This window comes from Pelodiscus sinensis, chromosome 2 (assembly GCF_049634645.1).
Source record: "Pelodiscus sinensis isolate JC-2024 chromosome 2, ASM4963464v1, whole genome shotgun sequence".
Taxonomy (NCBI): Eukaryota; Metazoa; Chordata; order Testudines; family Trionychidae; genus Pelodiscus; species Pelodiscus sinensis.
Genome location: NC_134712.1, coordinates 34,852,224 through 34,874,405, shown reverse-complemented (window position 1 = coordinate 34,874,405; position 22,182 = coordinate 34,852,224). Strand labels below are relative to the sequence as shown.

The window sequence follows — 22,182 nt, the reverse complement described above, 5'->3', positions numbered from 1 at the left end:
TGTAGACTGGAAGAGGCAGAGGAATCATTCTCTATGAACCTGATATATTGCACACTGAATTCAGTGGGCATCTAACTATCAGCTTTCGTGGGGTTTGGATCTGGCTCCATGGCAACAAACTCAGATCCTTCAGGATTCTATCCTACTGCCACTGAAATCAATAGCAACATACCTGCTCAGTTCAGTGAGAACAGGAGTCGATCCTCAGTCAGCATACATTTCCTCCTCATTCTTGATGGTGGCTTTTCTTACCTATTCAGGCTGAAGCTTTCACTGTGCCATGGAATTTCATAGAATCATAGAACCATAGAATACTAGGACTGGAAGGGACCTCGAGAGGTCATCGAGTCCAGTCCCCTGACCTCATGGCAGGACCAAATACTGTCTAGTCCCTTCCTGATATACATTTATCTAACCTACTCTTAAATATCTCCAGAGATGGAGATTCCACAACCTCCCTGGGCAATTTATTCCAGTGTTTGACTACCCTGATAGTTAGGAACTTTTTCCTAATGTCCAACCTAAACCTCCCTTGCTGCAGTTTAAGCCCATTGCTTCTTATTCTATCCTCAGAGGCCAATATGAACAAGTTTTCTCTCTCCTCCTTATGACACCCTTTTAGATACCTGAAAACTGCTATCATGTCCCCTCTCAATCTTCTCTTTTCTAAACTAAACAAACCCAAATTTTTCAGCCTTCCTTCATAGGTCATGTTCTCTAGACCTTTACTAATCCTTGTTGCTCTTTGGACCCTCTCCAATTTCTCCACATCTTTCTTGAAATGCAGTGCCCAGAGCTGGACACAATACTCCAACTAAGGCCTAACCAGCGCAGAGTAGAGCGGAAGAATGACTTCTCGTGTCTTGCTCACACCACTCCTGTTAATGCATCCCGGAATCATGTTTGCTTTTTTTGCAACAGCATCACACTGCTGACTCATATTCAGCTTGTGGTCCACAATAACCCCTAGATCCCTTTCTGCCATACTCCTTTCCAGACTGTCGCTTCCCATTCTGTATGTGTGAAACTGGTTAGTCCTTCCTAAGTGGAGCACTTTGCATTTGTCTTTATTAAACTTCATCCCGTTTACCTCAGACCATTTCTCCAATTTGTCCAGATCATTTTGAATTATGACCATATCCTCCAAAGCAGTCGCAACCCCTCCCAGCTTGGTATCATCTGCAAACGTAATAAGCGTACTTTCTAGGCCAATATCTAAATCGTTGATGAATTTATGGGATAGATCTGGGGCTCAGTGGAGTCAGAAGATGAGATCATCTTGCCTAGCCATGTCAAGCCTCATCTCAGCTTCCTCAGCAGAAAGACAATGTAGCTATTAAGAGAGTGTCACTAGAATTATAGACTTCAGAGGGGTAGCTGAGTTAGTCTGTAACAGGAAAAACTTTAAAAACAACAAATAGTCTAGTAGAACCTTAAAGACTAACAAATCATTTTGCCCGCAAAAGCTCATGATACTAGCTACATGTTTTGTTACTCTTTAAGGTGTTACTAGATTATTCATTGTTTTTTAAGGGTTTTTTTAGAATCACAGAATCATAGAATACTAGAACTGGAAGTGACCACGAGAAATCATCAAGTCTAGTCCCCTCCCCTCATGGCAGGCCCCAACATGGTCTATATCTTCCCCAATAGATGTCTAACCTGCTGTTAAATATCTCCAGTGATGGAAATTCCACAACCACCGTAGGCAATTTATTCCAGTGTTTAACCACCCTGACAGTTAGGAAGGTTTTCCTAATGTCCAACCTAAACCTCCCTTTCTGCAGATTAAACCCATTGCTTCTTGTCCTATTATCAGAGGCCAAGGAGAACAATTTCCCCTCTCCTCTCTGTGATACCCTTTTAGATACCTGAAAACCACTATCATGTTCCCTCTCTTTTCCAAACTAAACAAATCCAATTCCTTCAGCCTTGCCTCATAGCTCATGTTTTCTAGATCTTTAATCATTTTTGTTGCTCTTCTCTGGACCTTCTCCAACTTCTCCACATCTTTCTTGAAATGTGGTACCCAGAATTGGACATAATACTCCAATTGAGGCCTGATCAGTGCAGAGTAGAGTGGAAGAATGACTTCTCGTGTCTTGCTCACACCACTCCTGTAATGCATTCCAGAAGCATGTTTGCTTTTTTTGCAACAGTGTTACACTGGTGACTCATATTTAACTTGTGGTCCACTATGACCTTACATCCCTTTCTGAATACTCCTTTCTAGACTTTTAATAATTTTTGTTGCTCTTCTCTGGACCTTCTTCAATTTTTCTACATCCTTCTTGAAATGTGGTGCCCAGAACTGGAAGCAATACTCCAACTGAGGCCTAATCAGTGCAGAGAATGGGGAAAAAAGGATATCTGGGGAGTAACCCATCTCACTTTCATTCCCCCACTTGGACTTTATGCACAGAATTATTAAGAGCAAAGTGATTAGCTGGTTTCTCATCTATTTCAGCATGAAGGCAGCCTTTAATACTGGTAACAGAAGATGAAAAATAATTAAGCATGGAGTGGCTGTGTGATTCTAAAAAGCTAATATTTCTGCAGTGACTGTCCTGCTGTATTATACATGTGCTGAAGTCAGTGCTTAGCCAGATGACAAAGATCTAGGGGAACTTTGGTGACAGCAGAAACTCTTTCAGTAGAGCTGTCAAGCATTTAAAAAAATGAATCACAATTTATCGCATTGTTAATTAGTAATAGAATACCACTTATGTGCATATTTTGGATGTTTTCTACATTTTCAAACACAACACAATATAAAGTATACAGTGTTCACTTTACATTTGATTACAAATACTTGCACTGTAAAAGACAAAAGAAACAGCTGTTTTCAATTGATCTAATACCAGTACTGCAGTACGATCTCTTTATCATGAAAGTTGAGTGTACAAATGTAGATTTATAATATAAAAAAACCTGCATTCAAAAATAAAAACAATGTAAAACTTCAGAGCCTACAAATTCACTCAGTCCTACTTCTTGTTCAGCCAATCACACAGACAAACAAGTTTGGTTACAATTTAGGGAAGATAATGTTGTCTGCTTCTTGTTTACAATGTCATCTGAATGTGAGAACAAGCATTCACATGGCACTGTTGTAACCGGCAATGCAAGATATTTATGTGCCAGATGTGCTATAGATTCAAGTATTCCTTCATGTTTCAACCACCATTTCTGAGGACACGCGCAGTGGCGGATTTAGGGCAGGGCGAGCGGGGCGGCTGCCCTGGGCCCTGCGCTTCCCGAGGCCCCGCGCATGTGCCTCGGCACCACAGCACATGCGCTGTTTCAAAGGGGGGACCCCGCGAAATTTTGCTGCCCAGGGCCCCGTGGCCCTGCCCTGGGCCCCGCGGCACTCTCATCCGCCCCTGGACACGTGTCCATGCTGATGATAATGATCCAAAGCAGAGCAGACCTACAGATGTTCATTTTGGCCATCTGAGTCAGCTGCAACCAGCAGAAGGTGATTTTTTTTGGTGGTTTGTTTTTTGTAATTTCCACATGGGAGTGTTGCTTTTTTAAGGCTTCTGAAAGCTTGCTCCATACCTCGTCTCTTACATATTTTGGAAGGCACTTCAGATTCTTAAATCCTGGAATAAGTGCTGAAGCTATTTTTAGAAATGTCATATTAGTACCTTCTTTGCATTTTGTCTAATATGCTCTTAAAGCGTTCTTAAAATGAATATGTGCTAAGACTGTGGTGACTTTTTCAGTGGTCCACAGGAACATCATCCAAAGTCCACGAACATTTTTTGATTGGCCTGGTGGTTCGTGGACTGAAACGAATTGAGAACCACTGTGCTAAGGCACCATTCAAGCCTGCTAGGACATGAAATATATGGCAGAATGTGGGTAAACTCCAGAGCAGGAGAAATACAATTCTCTGCAAGGAGTTCAGTTACAAATTTAATGAACACATTTTTAAAAAAGCCTCATCAACATGGAAGCATATCCTCTGAAATGGTGGCCAAAGCATGAGGGGGCATATGAATGTTTAGCATATCTGGCTTGTATATACCTTGCAACGTGCCATGGAAGTGCCTTTTCTCACTTTCAGATGGCTTTGTAAATAAAACGCATGCAGCACTATCTCCTGTAAATGTAATCTTTTTTTAACTTAGTGATTGGCTGAAGAAGAATTTAGACTGCATGGACTTATTGGCTCTAAAGTTTTACATTGTTTTGTTTATTAGTGCTGTTAAGTAACAAAAAAATCTACATTTGTAAGTTACACTTTCACAGAAAACCGATTTTACAACAATACTTGTGTAAGGTGAATTGAAAAATGCTGTTTTTTTACAGTGCAAATATTTGTAATAAAAATAATATAATGTAAACACTGTATATTTTGTATTCTGTGTTGTGACTAAAATAATATATTTGAAAATGTAGAAAATATCCAAAATATTTAATATGTTTCAGTTGGTATTCTGTTACTAACCATGCAATTAATCATGATTAATTTTTTGAGTTAATTGTGTGACTTAACTGCAATTAATAAATAGCCTTTATTTTCAGTTTGACTCATGATCAAATTTGAAGTTTCAGGAAAAGTAATTAAAAACCAGACAACACTAGTGGCATGAAAACATTTTTTCCTAAGCTGCACAAACTCTTAAGATATAACCAAAAATAAATTGGTGCTGTGAGCATGATTAATTGAAAACGAACATAAATAGTTTGGACTGAACTACATCTTATTCCATGAAGAAAAAAACATGCATATAGGCAATTTATTTCCAGTGATTGCTTTAAATCAGTGGTTCTCAACTCTTTTCAGTCCACGAACCACCAGGCCAATCAAAAAATTTTTGTGGACTTTGGACAATGTTCTTGTGGGCCACTGAAAAAATCACCATGGATCACTAGTGGTCCATGGACCACCAGTTGAGAACCACAGCTTTAAATGAAAGTCAAGGCACCAATTCAGTGCATTGTTCATGAAGGAAAATATCACTGTATTGCACATGCAAAGCAGTGTGTAGATTGGGCTGAGGTGTTTGTAATGTGGCGACCTATGCAGTTAAGTTATACTCAATATAAACAATATGTCTTGTTTATCTTGTGAGCAGTACAGGATTTATGCCTTACCTACTCGTGTCCTTGCTAAAGCTACATCAAATTCCATTTCACTAGGGAAGAATTTATTAGTTATTATTGTTGTTATTATTTTCTATTACTGTAACCCCTATGAGTTCCAGGCCTGGACCATGACCACATTGTGCTAGGGCAGGGGTGGGCAAAGGGGCCTCTGCGGGCCAGGATCGGCCAGCCAAGCAGACCACATTGTGCTAGGGCAGGGGTGGGCAAAGGAGCCTCTGCGGGCCAGGATCGGCCAGCCAAGCAGGTTGATCTGACTCACGGAGGCCCTGCCGTTCCCCTGCCCCCAGGCCACTTAGTGCCTGTGGGCGGGGGAAGCTCATGAAGTTTCCTCTGTCCTGCAAGGAGTGCACGGTGCTTAGAATCACCATGTGCTCCTGGCAGGATGGGAGGAGACTTTGCTCGCTCCCCCGCCCTCAAGCCCTGATTGGCCTAGCGGCAGAAGGAGAGTGCACAAAGTCTCCTCCCATTGCCAGGGGCATGGGCACCTAGGGGGAAACTCGGGGGGGGGGGGGGTGAGGGGAGGGCAAAGACTTCACATACTCCCCCAGACTAATCATGGTCTGTGGGTGGGGAAGCAGGGAACTATCCTGCCCCTGCCCCTTCCGGTGCAGCCTGGGACCACTTAAAAATGTCAAAAACTTCAGAAATTTTTGAAGTGGCCCTTGGCAAAAAATGATTACCCACCTCTGTGCTACGGGCTGCATAATCACAGGACCAAAAAAAAAGTCCCTTCCCTAATGATTAGTCTTTTTCAAACTTTTTTTTTTTTTTTATTTAGAGCTGGGAGGAATCGACGTTTTGTATTTGAGGACTGGTACCTGAACTTCTGTAGTGTTAGGCTTAGAGCCAGTTTCAATAAATCATCCATCTGTATATGTAGAAGGAAGATAATTGAAAAAGGTTGTGGCAGCAAGCAAGGTTGAAATTTCATTGTATGCACATGGTTCAGTAAATAGGCAGCTGGGATTCACGACAAATGGGATTTTTATGTAGTTGCTGGGGTGTGGTATGGGTAAAGAAAGCTTCAAAAGAGAAATGTAAACATTCTCTGGAGTCATTGGTATTGAACTAAATCAAAGGCCTCACCTTTGTATAGGATTTATAAGGTAATGCATAGCAAGAGAAACTATAAAGCTGCACTTATGGTTTATAAAAGGGATGATGGAATTGATTTTTTTTTCAGTGAAAGACATGTTGTTTATCTCTTTGGCATCACAGTATGGAATGTGGTGTTTCAAAAGCTGAAGACTGATTGGTCCTATAAAGAACAGAGCTCTGGGTATAGAGTCCATATATTGCCAGCAATATATAGAGAAATGGCTGTACAGTTTTTTATTATTTGTTGTGAAAAAACTATCACTTCTTTTTAAGTTGATGAAAGGAAGAAACGCAAACAAAGGATTATATGTCACAGATGTAATGACTAAAGACCTTTACAATGTGTAAAACACAAGATTGAGGTAGGAGTCATGTCGGCTGGATTAAATAGTAAAGGGGAAATTAATCCCTGAGCCTGGCCATTGCCATCAAACAATACGTAATCTTCATAACTGCTGCACACGAAAAAATCTCCTCCCTAAAAAGAGGTAGAGATTCTGGCAATAGGTTCCCAATATGAAACAATATAGGCTGGTTGGTCTCTCTTTCTCTTTGTCATAGGCCAGTTACGTCAGCTTCTCATGCAGCAAACATTTCTCCAGGTTAATTTTTCATTGTCAGAGTGCCCTTGGTCCCCCATTAGCTTGAGTGAGCAGATGGATGAAATGTTGTAATTGTCTTACTACTCAGATGGGCTCCTCACAACAGTGGAGCCCTAACTAAGGCTCTCTCTGCACCAAAGATGCAAACAAGGCTCTTTCCTGGTTGCAGAACATAGTTAAGATCCAGTCTGCATGACGTATTGGAGTCATATTTGTAAATGAATTGGGGCACAAGTGCTCGTAAGCAGAACCCCAAATATGCCTGTATATGGAGTATTAGATCGGGCTTTAGGGAAAACAGCAGTGATTTCTAGTACTGCGATTACAGCTTTTTCCAAGCCTATGTTGCCCAACCATATGACTCTACCATGGAGGAGGCCAGGGCAAGAAGGCTCTTGAATCAAACAGCTACAGTTGGACCTCCCTGGTCTGGCACCCTGAAGGCCTGACCAGTCCTGAATGAGAGAATTTGCTCGATCAGGTGAGGTCCCCCACCACTGTCCTCTTAGCCCACTGCCTCTCCCTATGGCTGCCTCAGCTCCAGCCCCGCTGCCACTGGGCTGCAGCCCGCTGCTACTGGGCTCAGCCTCAGGAGCAGTGGACTGGCCAGGGCTCTTTGGGTATGGAACTCCCCAGCCTTCATGACCCTGCTGCTGTCCACCGGCTGGGGCTCCCTGGCTGCTGGTGGCCTTGCTGCTGTTACTCACTCCCCACTGGGGCTCCCTGGGTACAGGGCTTCCCAGACCCGCTGCTGTCCTGCCTGCCCTGGGCTGTCTAGGGATGGGGCTCGCTGGTCCCCTTCTGCCCCACTTAGCTGGGGCTCCCCAGGACGAGCTCCCCAGCCACCACTGGCCTCACTGGTGGAGCTCCCCACCCCACCATTGAAATCCCAACTGGCTCGCACTCCCCAGCTCTTTGGTCTAGCAACACCTGTGGTCCCAGACTTAAGATGTTTCACCCGGATCTCTGAATGTGACACTTTTGGTCCTCTCAACTCCTGACTATCATTATGTCAGCAAGAATGGGCCTGGAGCATTTTGCATCTTTTATGCCCTTTCATGGCTAGTTGTGGTGTGGTACTGCTACCTCAAAGAGACTGTTTGCGCTCTCAGCCTCAGACAAGAGTGAGGCTTATATGGGTCTTATTTAGGGAAATGTGGACCTCATGTGAAGGGGCAACTGAAATCACTGCTGGTCAGAACAGCTCACTTTCCCCAGTCAATATCTCAGGGAGTGAGGAGATGAACATGGGTCAGTATTAGGGGAAAAGAGATTATTCACTAGATTAGTTGGGTTCCTTTCACTGCTGAGATGTGCTACAATAATTATCACTAAATTCTTCTAGTGGGGATAGGAGATTTACACTGTAAGATATCAGAGGAGGCAATAAGGGAGGCAGATGGGACTGCAGAGGATTCCAGTCTGAGTAATCAAACAGAAGTTCATCAGGTTCCTTTCCCATGTTGTTGCTTTTCCCCTCATACCAAATTCCAAACTTTGTCTCCCTCTGTTCTGAGGAAGAGTATTGTGGAAGAAAACATTGTCCTCACTCTGAGTTTGTAAGCAACAAGTAGCCAGAGGCAGTTTTATTACGAGCTGCAACAAGGGAAAAACTGGTTCGGACGGGGGGGAGCCCCCCCCCCGAGGCAGATCTTCGAATACAAGCAATTATGAAGCAGTTTATATACTGTCTATTAAATATAATAACAATAACAATTAGTCTCCTTCCCATTACAAACACCAATGGCTAACAGTTATTTAGTTCCACCCAGAATCTCCTTATCTCAAGGTCCCTACCAGAGTCAGCATTCTATCCTTATCTCCGTATAGAGGCAAGAGGCGAAGGCAGCATCTAATTACAGATCTCGCGTTGTCAGGCCACAGACTTAGCCTGACTCTTGCTCTCTTGTTAATAAGACCAAGATGGCTCCACACAAATTCCCTTATTCCCTTTTCCTGCCTCCACAGTATACAGGCAGTCCCCGGGTTACGTACAAGATAGGGACTGTAGGTTTGTTCTTAAGTTGAATTTGTATGTAAGTCGGAACTGGTACATATTGTAGGGGAAACTCTAGCCAAACATTTCTCCAGAGCTCAGTTCTATTCTCCCACACCTCACTTCCCTCAGTCCTTTATTCTCAAGCTGAGGTGTCTGCTGAGAAAAGCCGCTCCGCGTCTCCCTGGTCTGCTGGGGGGGGGGGGAGCACTAGCTTCACGTCTCCCTGGTCTGCTGGGGGGAAGCAGCTAGTGTGGGGTTGCCTCACCCCGTTTGTAAGTAGGGATCCGATGTAAGTCGGATCCATGTAACCTGGGGACTGCCTGTATATGGGATGGAGTGTAATGTACTTTAAGAAGGGATCAAAACTAGAAGCTGAGTAGTTAGTTATCAATAGGACAAGTGGAAAGACAGTAGTATGGTTCATCTTTTGTGATTTCATAGAACATATAGAACAGAAAAGGTATTTGCTATAGAAATAATTTGTTTGCAAATAGCAGTTTTACTGTTTGGAGCAAAATAGTCCGTGCTTCAATTTCTAGTCCTGCTGCATGGGGTAATTTGATTTCTTGTTGTGCTCTCTGCTGCCTGCCTATTTACTGATCTATTTCTAGAGCCTTAGTCACCATGGTATCTAAGTGCCATCCTGTTTAGAGAAGATTGGCGAAGTAAAAAAATCAGTAAAAATTGAAAATGTACTGAGAAATAATTTAAGGACTCCCCGAGCATTTAAATAAATAATGACTGGTCAGACAAAGAGTCATCTTCAGTGCTGCAAAATAATGAAATAATATCAATTCCAAGAAGCTGCACAGTCTTCCCACCCCACCATGTTGTAAATTGCTTTTCCAGATCAAAAGCCTACTTTAAAGGGAAGCTAATAGAAAAGCATTCTGAGGCACAAAACTCTGAAAATCAATGTGCTGTGTTAATTCAAATCCACCTGTCTACCCACATGGTCCAAATGAGACAACATTAAGCACAGCATGCCAGTCCTCACCTTCATATGTGTGCCATAAATGTACAATCATTGACCATTAGAAAGATGAAATGTCACTGTGCAAGATTAGGATATTGAATTAAAACCTCCAGCTATTATTCTCATTGAATGATATCAGTCTGTCTCTGTAATATGATCTTTTTTGAAAAGTTACAGAAAAATGAAAGACTGTGGCAGCAAATAGCCTGTCTTCTCTGATATCTCTTACTATTTCTTCTACCCCCAGAAATGTAGGCCAGAGAGAACGCACAGTGTCTGGGAGTGGATAAGATGGGGCAGTGCTTTGTGTCTCATGTGAGCACACTGTACTTACAAACTCCTCCATCAGCAACCTATTGGACAAACATGAAGTGCAAATGTGGTGTGGGTGTCCCCGGGTATGTCTACACTGCAGAGTTTTTCCAGAAAAACGTCTGTTTTTCCAGAAAAAGTATACTTACGTCCACACTACTAAGTATTTAAAACGGAGGGGGTTTTCTGACAGCAGTAAACCTCTTTCTACGAGGAAGAAGCTTTTTTTTTAAAAAGCTTTTTTGGAAAAAGGCGTGTGTGGACATGGAAGAGGGAGTTTTTTCGAAAGAAAAGGCTTCCAGGAAAAAGCACAGGTGCCCTGGTGTCTACTCTGTTCACAGTAATCACAACTTAAATGTGAGATAGCATCCAATCAATGTGGATGCAATCTTTCAAAAAAGCAAATCGCTTTTTTCGTTGCACTTTTGCTGTGTAGACACTCTCTTTCGAAAGAAGTTTTCTGGAAGACCTCTTCTGGAAAAGATTCTGCTGAAAGAAGCCTGCAGTCTAGATGTAGCCCCCTTCAAATTTCTGATGTGTTCAGTTCCTTCCTCCTTCAGTGCAAAAATATAGACTGAAATTTTGCAAGGCCAGATTCTCACTCCTTAAGGCTCTTCACCATGGTCTAGGAACGTAAAGGGATGTTTACATCCTCTTAAAGGTGCTGTCAGAACAGTGTAACAGAAACACAAGGTAAATGAGAGCAAGAACCACTGGGTTAAGAAATTTGTACCCATGTCCACGTCTAGCCTAAGGAACTGGACAGGCTGGGTTGTAAACTGAAGCTGAATAGTACTATCAGTTTCAAAATCAGTTTCAGCCAGGGCCCTTCCCTGATGCCCTCCCCTCACTTCAGTTAAAGTTCAACTACTTCATTTGTAAATGCAGCAGAGTGATACAATCAAGTGCAGAAATGCTGCCATGCCATTAACTCAGTCAGGCAAACAAACTGTGCCGGCTCCATCATAAATTAGTCCTGGCAATATTAACTCCTGCAATTACAGGCAGTCCCCGGGTTACGTACAAGATAGGGACTGTAGGTTTGTTCTTAAGTTGAATCTGTATGTAAGTCGGAACTGGCGTCAGCCGCTGCTGAAACTGATCAGTTTCAACCGCGGCTGAATCTGGACGCCAGTTCTGACTTACATACAGATTCAACTTAAGAAACCCAGGCGTCCCCAAGTCAGCTGCTGCTGAAACTGATCAGCGGCTGATTCCAGGAAGCTTGGGGCAGAGCAACTCTGCCTTGGGCTTCCTGTAGTCAGCCGCGGGTCAGTTTCAGCAGCAGCTGACTTGGGGACGCCTGGGGCAGAGCAGCTGGGGTGCTGCTGGGTTGCTCCAGTAGCGCGGCTCCTCGGCGCTACTGGACCAACCCACCAGCACCCCACCTGCTCTGCCGCAGGCGTCCTGATTCAGCCGCTGCTGAAACTGACCAGCAGCGGCTGAATCAGGACTCTTGGGGCAGAGCAGCTGGGGTGCTACCGGGTTGGTCCAGAGCGGTGCTGCGGGACCAACCCGGCAGCCCCCAGCTGCTCTACCCTAGGGGTAGGCAAGAAAAGCCTGGTCTGCTGGGGGGTGCACTAGCTGCACCCCCTCCAGCAGACCAGGGAGACGGGGGTGGCGGGACGCCCAAGTCCTCCACGGCTTTGCTCCGTCTCCCTGGTCTGCTGACCTGGGAGACGCGGAGCAAAGCCGCAGAGCACGCGGGCAGCGGGACAGTCCAGGCGCACCGCGCTGTCCCGCTGCTGGCATGCTCCGAGGCTTTGCTCCCCATCTCCCTGGTCTGCTGGTCAGACCAGGGAGACGGGGAGCAAAGCTGCGGAGCACGCCCGCAGCCGGACAGCCCGGGCGCGCTTGAGCTGTCCCCCTGCGGGCGTCTCCGCGGCTTTGCTCCCTGTCTCCCTGGTCTGCAGGAAGACGGGGAGCAAAGCCTTGGAGCATGCCCGCAGCGGGACAGCCCAGGTGCGCTTGGGCTGCCCTGCAGCCCCAGCCCCTCCGCGGCTTTGCAAAGCCTCGGGGGAAGCCGGCGGCGGGACAGCCCAGGCACGCCTGGGCTGCCCCGCTGCCCGAGCCCCTCTGCGGCTTTGCTCCGTGTCTTCCTGGTCTGCAGACCAGGGAGACGGGGAGCAGCTTTTCTCGCCCCGGAGTACACGGGCGGCGGGACCACGAGGTCCCGCAGTCCGTGTCCTCCGGGGCGAGAAAAGCCCCGTTCGTATCTGCGGATCCGACATAAGTCGGATCCGCGTAAGTCGGGGACTGCCTGTATAGGAAAGTGCCCCTCCCCCAAAGCTACACCAGTACTGCTCTTGTCTCTGTGTGCAAGCTAGCACAGTGATATGCGGGTCTGGACTTTCTGAAAATGGTCCTCATTAAACAATTTTTTTCCTTTCGTGGGTGTGGAGAGGACTCTGCAGTTCCATGATGTCTCTAACTCTTATACCACCATATAGATTCCTAACACCCATGAATCTCTCCTCTGCACTCTCAGTGTATGTCTACACTACAGGACAAAGTTGAATTAAATAGGCAACTTCAGATACGTTAATTATGTAGCTGAAGTCAAAGCAGGTTAACTTGGCTTTTGGCGCTGTCTACACTGCAGGAAGTCGAAAGAAGAACACTTTTAATTGGACTTCCTTTACTCCTCGTGAAAGCAGGGTTACCAGCATCGACCGGAGTGCCCCTCTCCGTTCGAATTAGCTGTGTTAACTAGACCGCTAATTCAAACCCTGAAAGATCAACAGCAGCAGCTTTGATCTTCCTCTGTAGTGTAGATACACCTTCAAAATCCCACACCATCGCTCAGTGGTCCCCAACCTTTTGGGGCTGCCGGGCGCCCAGGGCGGGGCCACGCATGCGCCGCGCACCGGGGGCAGAGGCCGTGCATGCACCAGGCTTCTGGGGTCTGGGGCGCAAGAATGGCTCGGGCCAGCCCTGGTCACTAGGTAGGTGCACATAAATGCCCTGGTGGGCACCATGGTGCCCGCAGGCACCACGTTGGGGACCACTGCCATAGTTTGTGTACCTGCCAGGCCTGCCCGGGGAGAGGGGGCGGGGGCAGAGGAGGGAGTCTAGAAAGTGGGCAAAGACAGGACTTTGGTCTTTCTATGGAGACCACCAAAGCTCTTCCTCAGTGCTTCAGTGGGAAATAACTAAAGGCAACTGGATTTTTAGTATCATATTTTCACTTTTAAAATGCCATGAGGGGTGTCCTGGATTGGGAGAAATTAGTATTTCACAGCAAAAGTAATAATTTTTATTATTTGTACAGTGACAGCACTTAGGAATGCCAGTCATGGAACAGGACCCCCATTGTGCTAGTTGCTGTCTAAACACAGAACAAAGAAAAAAGGCAACTCCCCGAGGATCTTACGATCGAAGTATCGGCAAGAGATAGCAGGTGGATACAGACAGACCAGACCAGGGGAATAGAAAGACTTAATATTCATTATCATACCAGCTGCCTAACTATTCTCAAGTTTTATGTAAACTTCATGGCAAAGAAGAATGAGAAGAAGAGATTTGAAGGGGGAGAATGAGAAAGGTTCACAGATCTTTACGAGGAGTGTGTCCCAAGTGTTTGGGGCAGCAAGATTTTTTTTTAAATTAATATGTGGGGATAGGCCATGAAAATAAAGACAAGAAGCTTATCTTTGATGGAGAAAGGAGAGGCAATGGAGGGGTGCAAAGAGAGGGGTGACATGGTCAAAGCAGTGGGGTAGCAAAATGGTCTGTGTTGTAGCATTCTGGAAGGATATGGGCAAAGCAAGATGGACTTACTCAGAAGAAGAGGACTGCTATAACTGAGACTGCAGGTGATGAGATCTTTGCTGAGAGTTTTAGGTGTGGAGGTGGATAGGAAAGGACATATCTTAAAGAGGTTCTGCAGAAAGAATCAGCAAGATTTTGACACAGACTGGGTATGAGAGGTCTGAGTCAAAGATGACAGCCTGGCAGCGGAGTTGACAGCCCTGAGCAAGATGAGGGGGTGGCCGGCTCCGCACTACCAGAAGGGGAGTGGAAGGGGTGGGGCCAAGGGCAGCTGGGCCTTAGTGCTGCCCAGAGTGCGTCATCTCCGTCCCAGCCCTCAGCGCTGCCCAGAGCACGCAGCACGGTGCTCCAGCCGCAATTTAAATGGCCCGGAGCTCTGGCTGCTGCTGTCGCTACTTTGCTAGTGGCAGCAGCTGGAGCCCTGGGCCCCTTTAAACTGCTGGTCCATGGGGTGCCTCTCCCTGATCAGCGGGCCAGCAAGCAGGTTCTGAGCTTGAGTGACAGGGAGCATAGTGGTGGTGTCTACAGCGACAGACGGGGGAGAGGGTTTGGGAAAACAAGAGGGGCTCTGTTTTTGCTACGCTGAGCATGAACTGATGGCAGGATATCCACAAGGAGATCTCCGAGAGAGAGGCTAAGATTTTGGCTTGGACAGAAAGAGACAGATGCAGGGTAGATTGGCAGTGGTGTGGTAGTAATTGATTTTAATAACAGTATCTTTTTTGGATATATGATTTGGTTTGGTTTGGTTTTTGAATGAGATGACCCTTGCTGTAATCTTTGCCAGACATTTCCATTTGGTTCCAAGAATCCTACTTAGTAGCAATTTCAGAATAATAGTTTGCGCTGCCTTTTAAAGTAACTTCTGATTTCCATCTCTCTGCTTCAGATTTTCATCACGGTGAATTGCTTGAGTACGGATTTCTCCTCACAAAAAGGAGTAAAGGGACTTCCTCTGATGATTCAGATCGACACATACAGCTACAATAATCGCAGCAATAAACCCATTCACCGGGCCTACTGCCAGATCAAAGTCTTCTGTGACAAAGTGAGTGAAGATAATATTGCGAAAGATGGAGGGAGCCCATATCCAAAGTGTCTCTTTTCTCTTTTAGATGCTTGTTATCACTAATGTTTGAAGTGGTTTCCATCCTCTCCGCATATGAGTTGTGGCCTGGGATTTTTTATTTTTCATGGTGTATGGAGCCTCCATTCACAGTGACTCTTCACTGTGCCCTATATACAGGGGTGCAGGTCCCTTGTAAAATCAATGATAACCTTTAAGCTGGAAAGGAATGTGAATCCTAGGACACAGGAGACCATAACATGAACAACATCAGCACAGAAACACTCCCTTAAAAGTAACAGTGTAACAGAGGGAGGGAAACTTTATTGGGAACTGGGACATTGGGAAAAGACGGGATTAGGTGTAATCAATAAACATTTATAAATAAGCCAATTTTCCACCACCTTATAGTCACAAACTCCTCCAGCCAGGTCTCTGGACCTATTAGCCAAGACTGCATGTGCTCAAATGGAGAGTTGCAGCGCAGTGGCATTGACCAGCTTAAACTGGTCACCTTACTCTTACCTCACACCTGACTGAGGCAGGGTCCTCTCCTGATTCCAGGCAGGCTCACTGGTTTCCTAATCTGAAGTTCTTCTAGGGTCTTTGCTGGCTGTCAGTAGCTGTCACCAGCTGGAATCTGTCTGTCTTTAGATGTGCTGCTGCTGCCTGATCAAGGCAGCTAAAGTCTCAGAGCGTGCAGATGCCCCTCCAGGAAAGGGAGAATTCAGCAGGCGCTCCCAGAGCTGCACTGTCTCCCAGCTCCAAAACTCAACACAACTGTCCCCCGCCCCCCCCCCCCCCACACACACTTTTCTTCAACAGCCTGTCCCTTACCCAGTTGCTTCTTGGGGACTGAACAACCCTGGCTTGTCACTGGTTCACTGGACTTCTTGCCCACATTACCTCATGCAGAAGCTTCCCTAACTGGCCCCAGCCAGGGTTTTCACTTTCATTTGCCTCCACCCCTAACTCTAGGCATGCTGGGAATAAGGTCAGGGATTCTGGTAGCCATCTTAGTAGTAGTTCTGTTAGTAGGGCCCCTTTAGGTATGTCTGCACTGCAATTCGGGCTGGTAGGACTTGGGCTAAGGGTTGTAGAAGTTCAGTCTTCGGCTGGAGTCCTGCCAGGGGGGATGGTCCCAGGGTTCAGGCTACAGCCTGAGCCCCAATGTCGGCTCAGCAATTAAATAGCCCTGCAGCATGGGTCACTTGCTGGTATAGAATAAATGGTGGACTTGCTGTAACTTGAAGTATATAAACCAAGATTTGAGGATTCAGTAACTCAGCCAGAGGTTAGGGCTGTATCACAGAAGTGGGTGGGTGAGGTTCGGTGGCCTGCAATGTGCATGAGGTCAGACCAGATGATCACAAAGGGCCCTTCTGCCCTTACAGTCTGTGAGTCTATCCACAGAGGAGCATCTTCCACAGGAGGGGCGGAGGGAGCCCCACATAAGGTGAGCACTCCGCCTGCTCCAGCCAGATTCCGAATGGGCCCTGTTCTGGTAAGGCGAGGCCATGCACAGGAGTTTGAATGTTACCTCTTTGGGAGGGGCACATTCAGTGCCCCCACTAAGGGCTGGGGTTGGAGGCGCTGTCAGCTTCCACCAGGGTCCCTTGGCTGAGGAACTTGCTTTCCCCACCCACTGCCAGGGCTGGAAGAAGCTCGCTCTCTTCTCCTTCCCTTTCCCCCTACCAGGGCTGGAAGGAGCTCATTCTGCTCCCTCCAGTGCAACCCAAGCGCCAGAAAGAACTCCTTTCCCCTCCCCCACTCCACCGTGCTCCTGCTTGTCCCCCTGCCCCTGTGTATACCCCTGCTCAGAGACTGCCAACTGGACCAGGCACTGCATGTGACTTGGTGGTGGGGCGGGGGGTGAACACCTGTCTTCCCCTCATTCATGAATTGCTCTGAGGCTGAGACGAGATGGGCACTTGGACACTCTGAGGGAGGCAGCAGTGCACATGCAGAGATGCAGAAACGTAGGCTGAGGGAACTTTTACCTTGAACACTTAGATGCCAAGTGAGTTTAGATGCTTACAAGGTTCAACAGAGTTTTGTGATTTTATAGTGGAGCCTCAAACTGGGACTTAGGCACCCAAACAAGCTGGAGACATGAGAACTTAAATCCAAAAGTTGAGTGTTTTGGTACTTTTGTAGATCCTTCCCTAAGTGACTTAGGCACCTAAGCACCATTGAAGGGCAATGGGTCGCAAGCAATTAAATTGTTTAGGTGCTTTTGAAAATGTTACTCATAATTATGATTCCCATTTTACAGATGGGGCAGAAAGATTAGAAGCCAGCCCAGGCCATAAGAAGTCAGCTTTTACAGTGAGAGACAGATCTCAAGTGCTCCAGGCTTCTAGGCCTCTCCTCAGACCACTATCCCACTCCCCGTCCTCTTAAATCCACCTCCTTCTCCCCCTTTTCCTCCAACGTTCTCTGTTGGCAACAAAATCTTTGAAGATTAATCAGGCAGTTTTATGAGCAGAGAAAAAATGTTGAAAGTAATGAATGTAAATGTATGTGCTGAATTAATCGTAAGGACGAAGCGCTTATTTTTATTTGTAGCTTTGAATGTCAAATATTTACAGAGATTTGAAGCTACAGTTGGCTGTTAAAAGCTAATTAAATATCAAAGGAGTATTTTTATCTACCTGTTTTTGAAAAGCAATTAGAAAAATCTGGACTATTAAAATTTTTTTTAAAGGAAAGGCATTTAGAGCACAACCTCCTCAAGGTTGACTGCAGATTTGAATGATAAATATTTGTTACTTTGACTATCTATCCACCTAACTGATACTTCACATCTCCAGGCTAGGAAGCAGGAAACGAATCCGAAGATGTTTAATCAAAACCATCTTAAACTAGGAGTAAACATCACAAGGGTAGTTAATGTGTTACACACATCCCAACTATGTTAAAGGTGTGGGCTGGAGCGCTCAGGGGATTGGGAATAGGATATAAAGCCTTTTAACTGTTGGTTGTCCTAAAGACTGGTGATGACTGAGATCCATCCCTCTCTTGAATTGTATTTAGTGGCCTATGTGAAATGGTTTGGTGAGGTCTCCCTCCAGTTTTTATATGTGCAACCGTTCACTTCACTAAACCTAACATAAAAATGGTACTAACTTGAATAGAGACTGGAGTTAGAGTCTCTGCTTCGTTACGTGGATGTAAATCAGAATTAACTCCACTACAGTCAGTTTTAGTTACACTGATGTAAAATGCTTGTAAGTGAAAGGAGAATCATGTTCCAACGGCGTTCTCTCTCCTATGCATATATGTGCAGTGCCTATTTTCACCTGGTTACCTCCTTCAGCATCAATCTGCTTATGAGATTTGATAAAAAGGCCTGGGTTCTTTTGGCTCCCACCTACCATTTAGCAGGAGGTAATTTCTGAATTTTCTTTCCATATGAATTTATTTGGCCTCCACTGTCCTTGCTCCTTTCTGGCAGGCCACCAGCTCGGTTTGAGAGGAAAATTCTAACCCCAGGGTAATTTCCTCTTACTCGCCAGGTAGTTGGAGATGCCTAAGAAATACAAACACAATATATCTATGTCTATCTATATATCTTTTCAGCAGAGTAATACAGAAGTAAATATAATGTAACAGGGTAAAAGACTTCTAGGGTCACTAATACCCACCCTGGTAATATCCAGGAATTTCCTCAGTCCTCTGACCTGATAAAGCAAAAGTAAAATTTAGCATCCCATTGATACATGTATGTCATAGGAGCTCAGATGACCTGTGACAATTATATCTTCTGTAGCCACAAAGCAACTTGGCTGACTGGGTTCAGTACAGCCCACAAAATTTACATAGGGAATAAGGTGGTAAGTCCTTCCACAAGTTTAATAGGTAGCAGGAAATACAATCTCCCCAAACTCTGCTCCTTAGCTGGAGGACCTGATTCAGGGAGTAGGGGTTCCCCCAAGCAATTTCCCAGATGAGCTAACTAAAAAATGTGCTCACAACTCTGTGGATGATCCTCAGGTTCAGAGATGGCTCTGGACTCCTCAGCAACTGCAGAAGGGGTGATAATCACAGCTGCCAGAAGTCCTCTTTCTGCAGGAATGAGGTTAATTTTGTTCCTAAGATTTCCCCTCCGCACAAAGGTGCAAATTATAATAGCTAGGGTTGCCAGATGGTTGAAACAAAAATACCGACTCCCCCTCCTCCCCCCCAAAAAAAACCACCGGGAAAAAATTTTGTTGAAGGGGAAAAAAAAGGGGAGGGGGGGAAACCTAAGTTGTTGAGCAAAAAAAAAAGACTCCAAGCACTTATTAAAAAATTAAAATAAAACAGCATTAAAACAGCATGTCCCCTTTAAGAGTGAGTACAGGGATAGGAACAGGGGGAGAGGTTGAGCACTAAGACACAGAAGAAACATTGCTTCCCCTAGGTCTTTTGTCCGCCAGCCATTTTATGCTGGCAGCCTGAGGAACTAGGTAAGCATGGGGGCTGGAGTTGGGGGTCTGGGTTTGTTGGGGGCCAGAAGGGTTCGAGGCGGGGGAGGGGGGAGGGGAGGCCGGGCGCTGAGTGTTTGTAGGGTTGCCAGGTGCCTGGCATTTTTGCCTCCTGGCTGGGGAAAAATTCAGAAAATACCAGACATCTCAGGTGTCCGGTAGTCTCTGAATTTTTTTACTGGACTGTCCGGGTGAATACCGGACACCTGGCAACTCTAATAATAGCTCGAATGCTAATCTCCTGCCCTAGCATTCCAATACACTCACAGCAGGCAAGCAGGCTGGCATTAGCAGCAAGAGCAGCACATGCCACGTGGTAACTGCATTTACCTAGGAGCTGGAGTTGCATCACCCCCACACCACTCTAGACCCCTCATAGCCCCCCCTTCCGATAGTCCAGCATATCTGATAATCCGGTACCCCCTGGGTCCTAAAGGTGCCGGATTATCGGACGTTTACTGTACTCAGTGTGGATTGCAGTAGCAGCAGATGCCCTTTATGATCAGCTGAGGCAATCAGAGAAATTCCGGCAATACAGAGGAAGAAAGAGAGCTGGGCATGAGCTATTATGAACAGCAAAATAGACAGATACTGGATTTTTATTACCAACCTTTGAATGAGAGTATGTCTGGTTTGATTTCTCTTACAGTTCTGTTAGGCACTACCTAATAACACGGAAAGGAATGGCTGCTGCAAAGTAATTTATTTGTGCCTTTTATTACTTCTTTCCATATTCAAAAAAACATTGCCATCAAAACAGTTTTCAAGAAGACAAACATACAGTGCCTGATATATTTGTAGAACAAACATTGCAGCATCATGTTGAGGGGCAGAGAGCCAAAAAATGAAAGTGACCTGAAAGTGATTGGGCTATTTTTATTGTCCAAATAGGGGGAATTGGAAAGTGAAATTCTCCTTCCAGCATAAATAGTGAGATGCAAAAACACTTTAATCCTCTAAGGTGCTGTTGGTAAAATGAGAGGAAGAGATTTCAAAACTTTTTGGTGTTTACCTGACAGCGTTGTAAAAAGCTATCTGTGATTACCATGGCTCTTCCCAACCCATAGGCCTCTGATATGTTTACTAAGAATATTTGTCTGCACCACAACCACTGTAGCAGCACAGCTATGGCACTGCAGTTCTGCCACAGTAGCGTGAACACGTCCTACACTGATAGCAGGGTTTTTCCCATTGATGTAGGTAATTCATCTCTTGGGGTATGTCTACACTACAGAGTTTAAATCAAAATAAGAGACATTATTTAGCTCATTCAAAATAAGTGCTGTGTAGACACTTATTTCGAATTAGGGGGCCTCCAGCCCTTCCCAATTCCCCCTGGTGGCCTCTGTGGGCCAAACCAAGAAAACTCCTTTCCTCTCCCTCATCCCCAGGGCCCTTAAAGGGGCAGACTTTGGCCATTGGGCATGTGCAAGAGCCAGGCTTGCCAGCAGCTGCAGACCCTCAGCCAGTGGTCACAGGGTGGCAGCCAGCTCTCCCCCGCCCAGTCCCTCAGCACCCAGGGGCCAGCCAGGGGCCGTAGACAGTGCGCACCCTCATGGACTAGTGCGGAGATCGTGGACCTCATTGAGGTTCGGGAGGGGGCTCCCAACTTCCATGATCTCCGCACTAGGTGGAGGAACGCGGCCGTCTACGGCCACATAGCAGCCACCATGGCCAGGAAAGGCCACAGGCGCACCCAAGAGCAGGTGTGCCTGAAGATGAAAGAGCTGCGGCAGGCATATGCCAGGGCCACCAGGGGCAGCACAGCAGCAGGGGCTGACAACTGCCCCAACTTCCCCCGCCCTCGACCAACTCCTGGGAGGTGGAGTGGTCCACGCCAGCCCGGGAGGCAGCGAGCAGGGACCGGAGGGCCCTGTCCCGGGCACACCAGAGGGGCCACCACCAGCTGTTCCGGCACCGGAGTCGGCAGGGTCGTCCAAGGAGACCATACCAGGTAAGTGCCAGCACTGTCCCCTACCTAGGGGGGAGGCGAAGAGAGAGACCAGGGACTGCGCGCGTGGGCCATGCCTCCCACGGATCACGCAGCCACCTGTGCACGTGCAAGCACATGCCATGCCACCCTTGGGCAGGTGGCTCCAGCTGCGTGACACCCAGGGGCCGTGGCCCAGTAGGCACATGCGTGTGTGAAGAGACCTGACACGCTCCCGACCCCGGGGCAGGACCCAGCAGGACGCTCTCCCTTCACACGCCCCCTCTACACAGAGGCAGGGGACATCTCACTCCCCCCCCCCCCCCGTCGCCCCGGCCACATTATACACGGCACAGGGGCGTCTTGGGGCAGCTCCCAGTCCTGGGGAGAGCCAGACATCCTGACCATGGCCTCTGTGCAAGCACAGCGGCTCTGACGGTGCAGGGCACAGTTGCCCTCATGTCGCGGGGCAGGGGGCTGGGCATCATTCACTGTCCCCCCAGGGAGAATTGACCACTTCTCTTCTTTCTCTACAGCTGCTCCAGCTGCTCATGCAGGGCGCACCACCCCACCCGGGACATGCTCCCGCACCCGCGGCCTGCTCCAGATCACCAGCACGCGGCAGGAACCAGCACCTGGGGGCCCTGTGAGCCCTGCACCGCACCATAGGCCTGGATGCTGGAGGACCTGCAGCTCCACCGGGAGCAGCTTGCTGAGGACTGAGCCATGAACTCTAACCTGCAGGCCCTGCTGCAGAGCATGGTGCCCTGTGCCGGTCTTGAGCCTGTTGCCCCCTCTCCCCAACTACTGTTCCTCCTCCCACTCCTGCCTCTCCCACCTC

The 22,182-nt window shown here is 46.8% G+C and overlaps 1 protein-coding gene across 5 annotated transcripts in view; it reads left to right on the top strand.

Moving 5' to 3' along the window:
• Window positions 1–22,182, top strand: part of GRHL2 (grainyhead like transcription factor 2) — a 113,771-nt gene that overhangs the window by 60,378 nt on the left and 31,211 nt on the right. For all 5 annotated transcript variants that reach the window (XM_006122408.4, XM_006122407.4, XM_006122406.4 and 2 more), the window contains exon 9: window positions 14,766–14,924. In XM_006122408.4, the coding sequence (XP_006122470.1) occupies window positions 14,766–14,924 (159 nt within the window). The remainder of the gene's footprint in view (window positions 1–14,765; window positions 14,925–22,182) is intronic.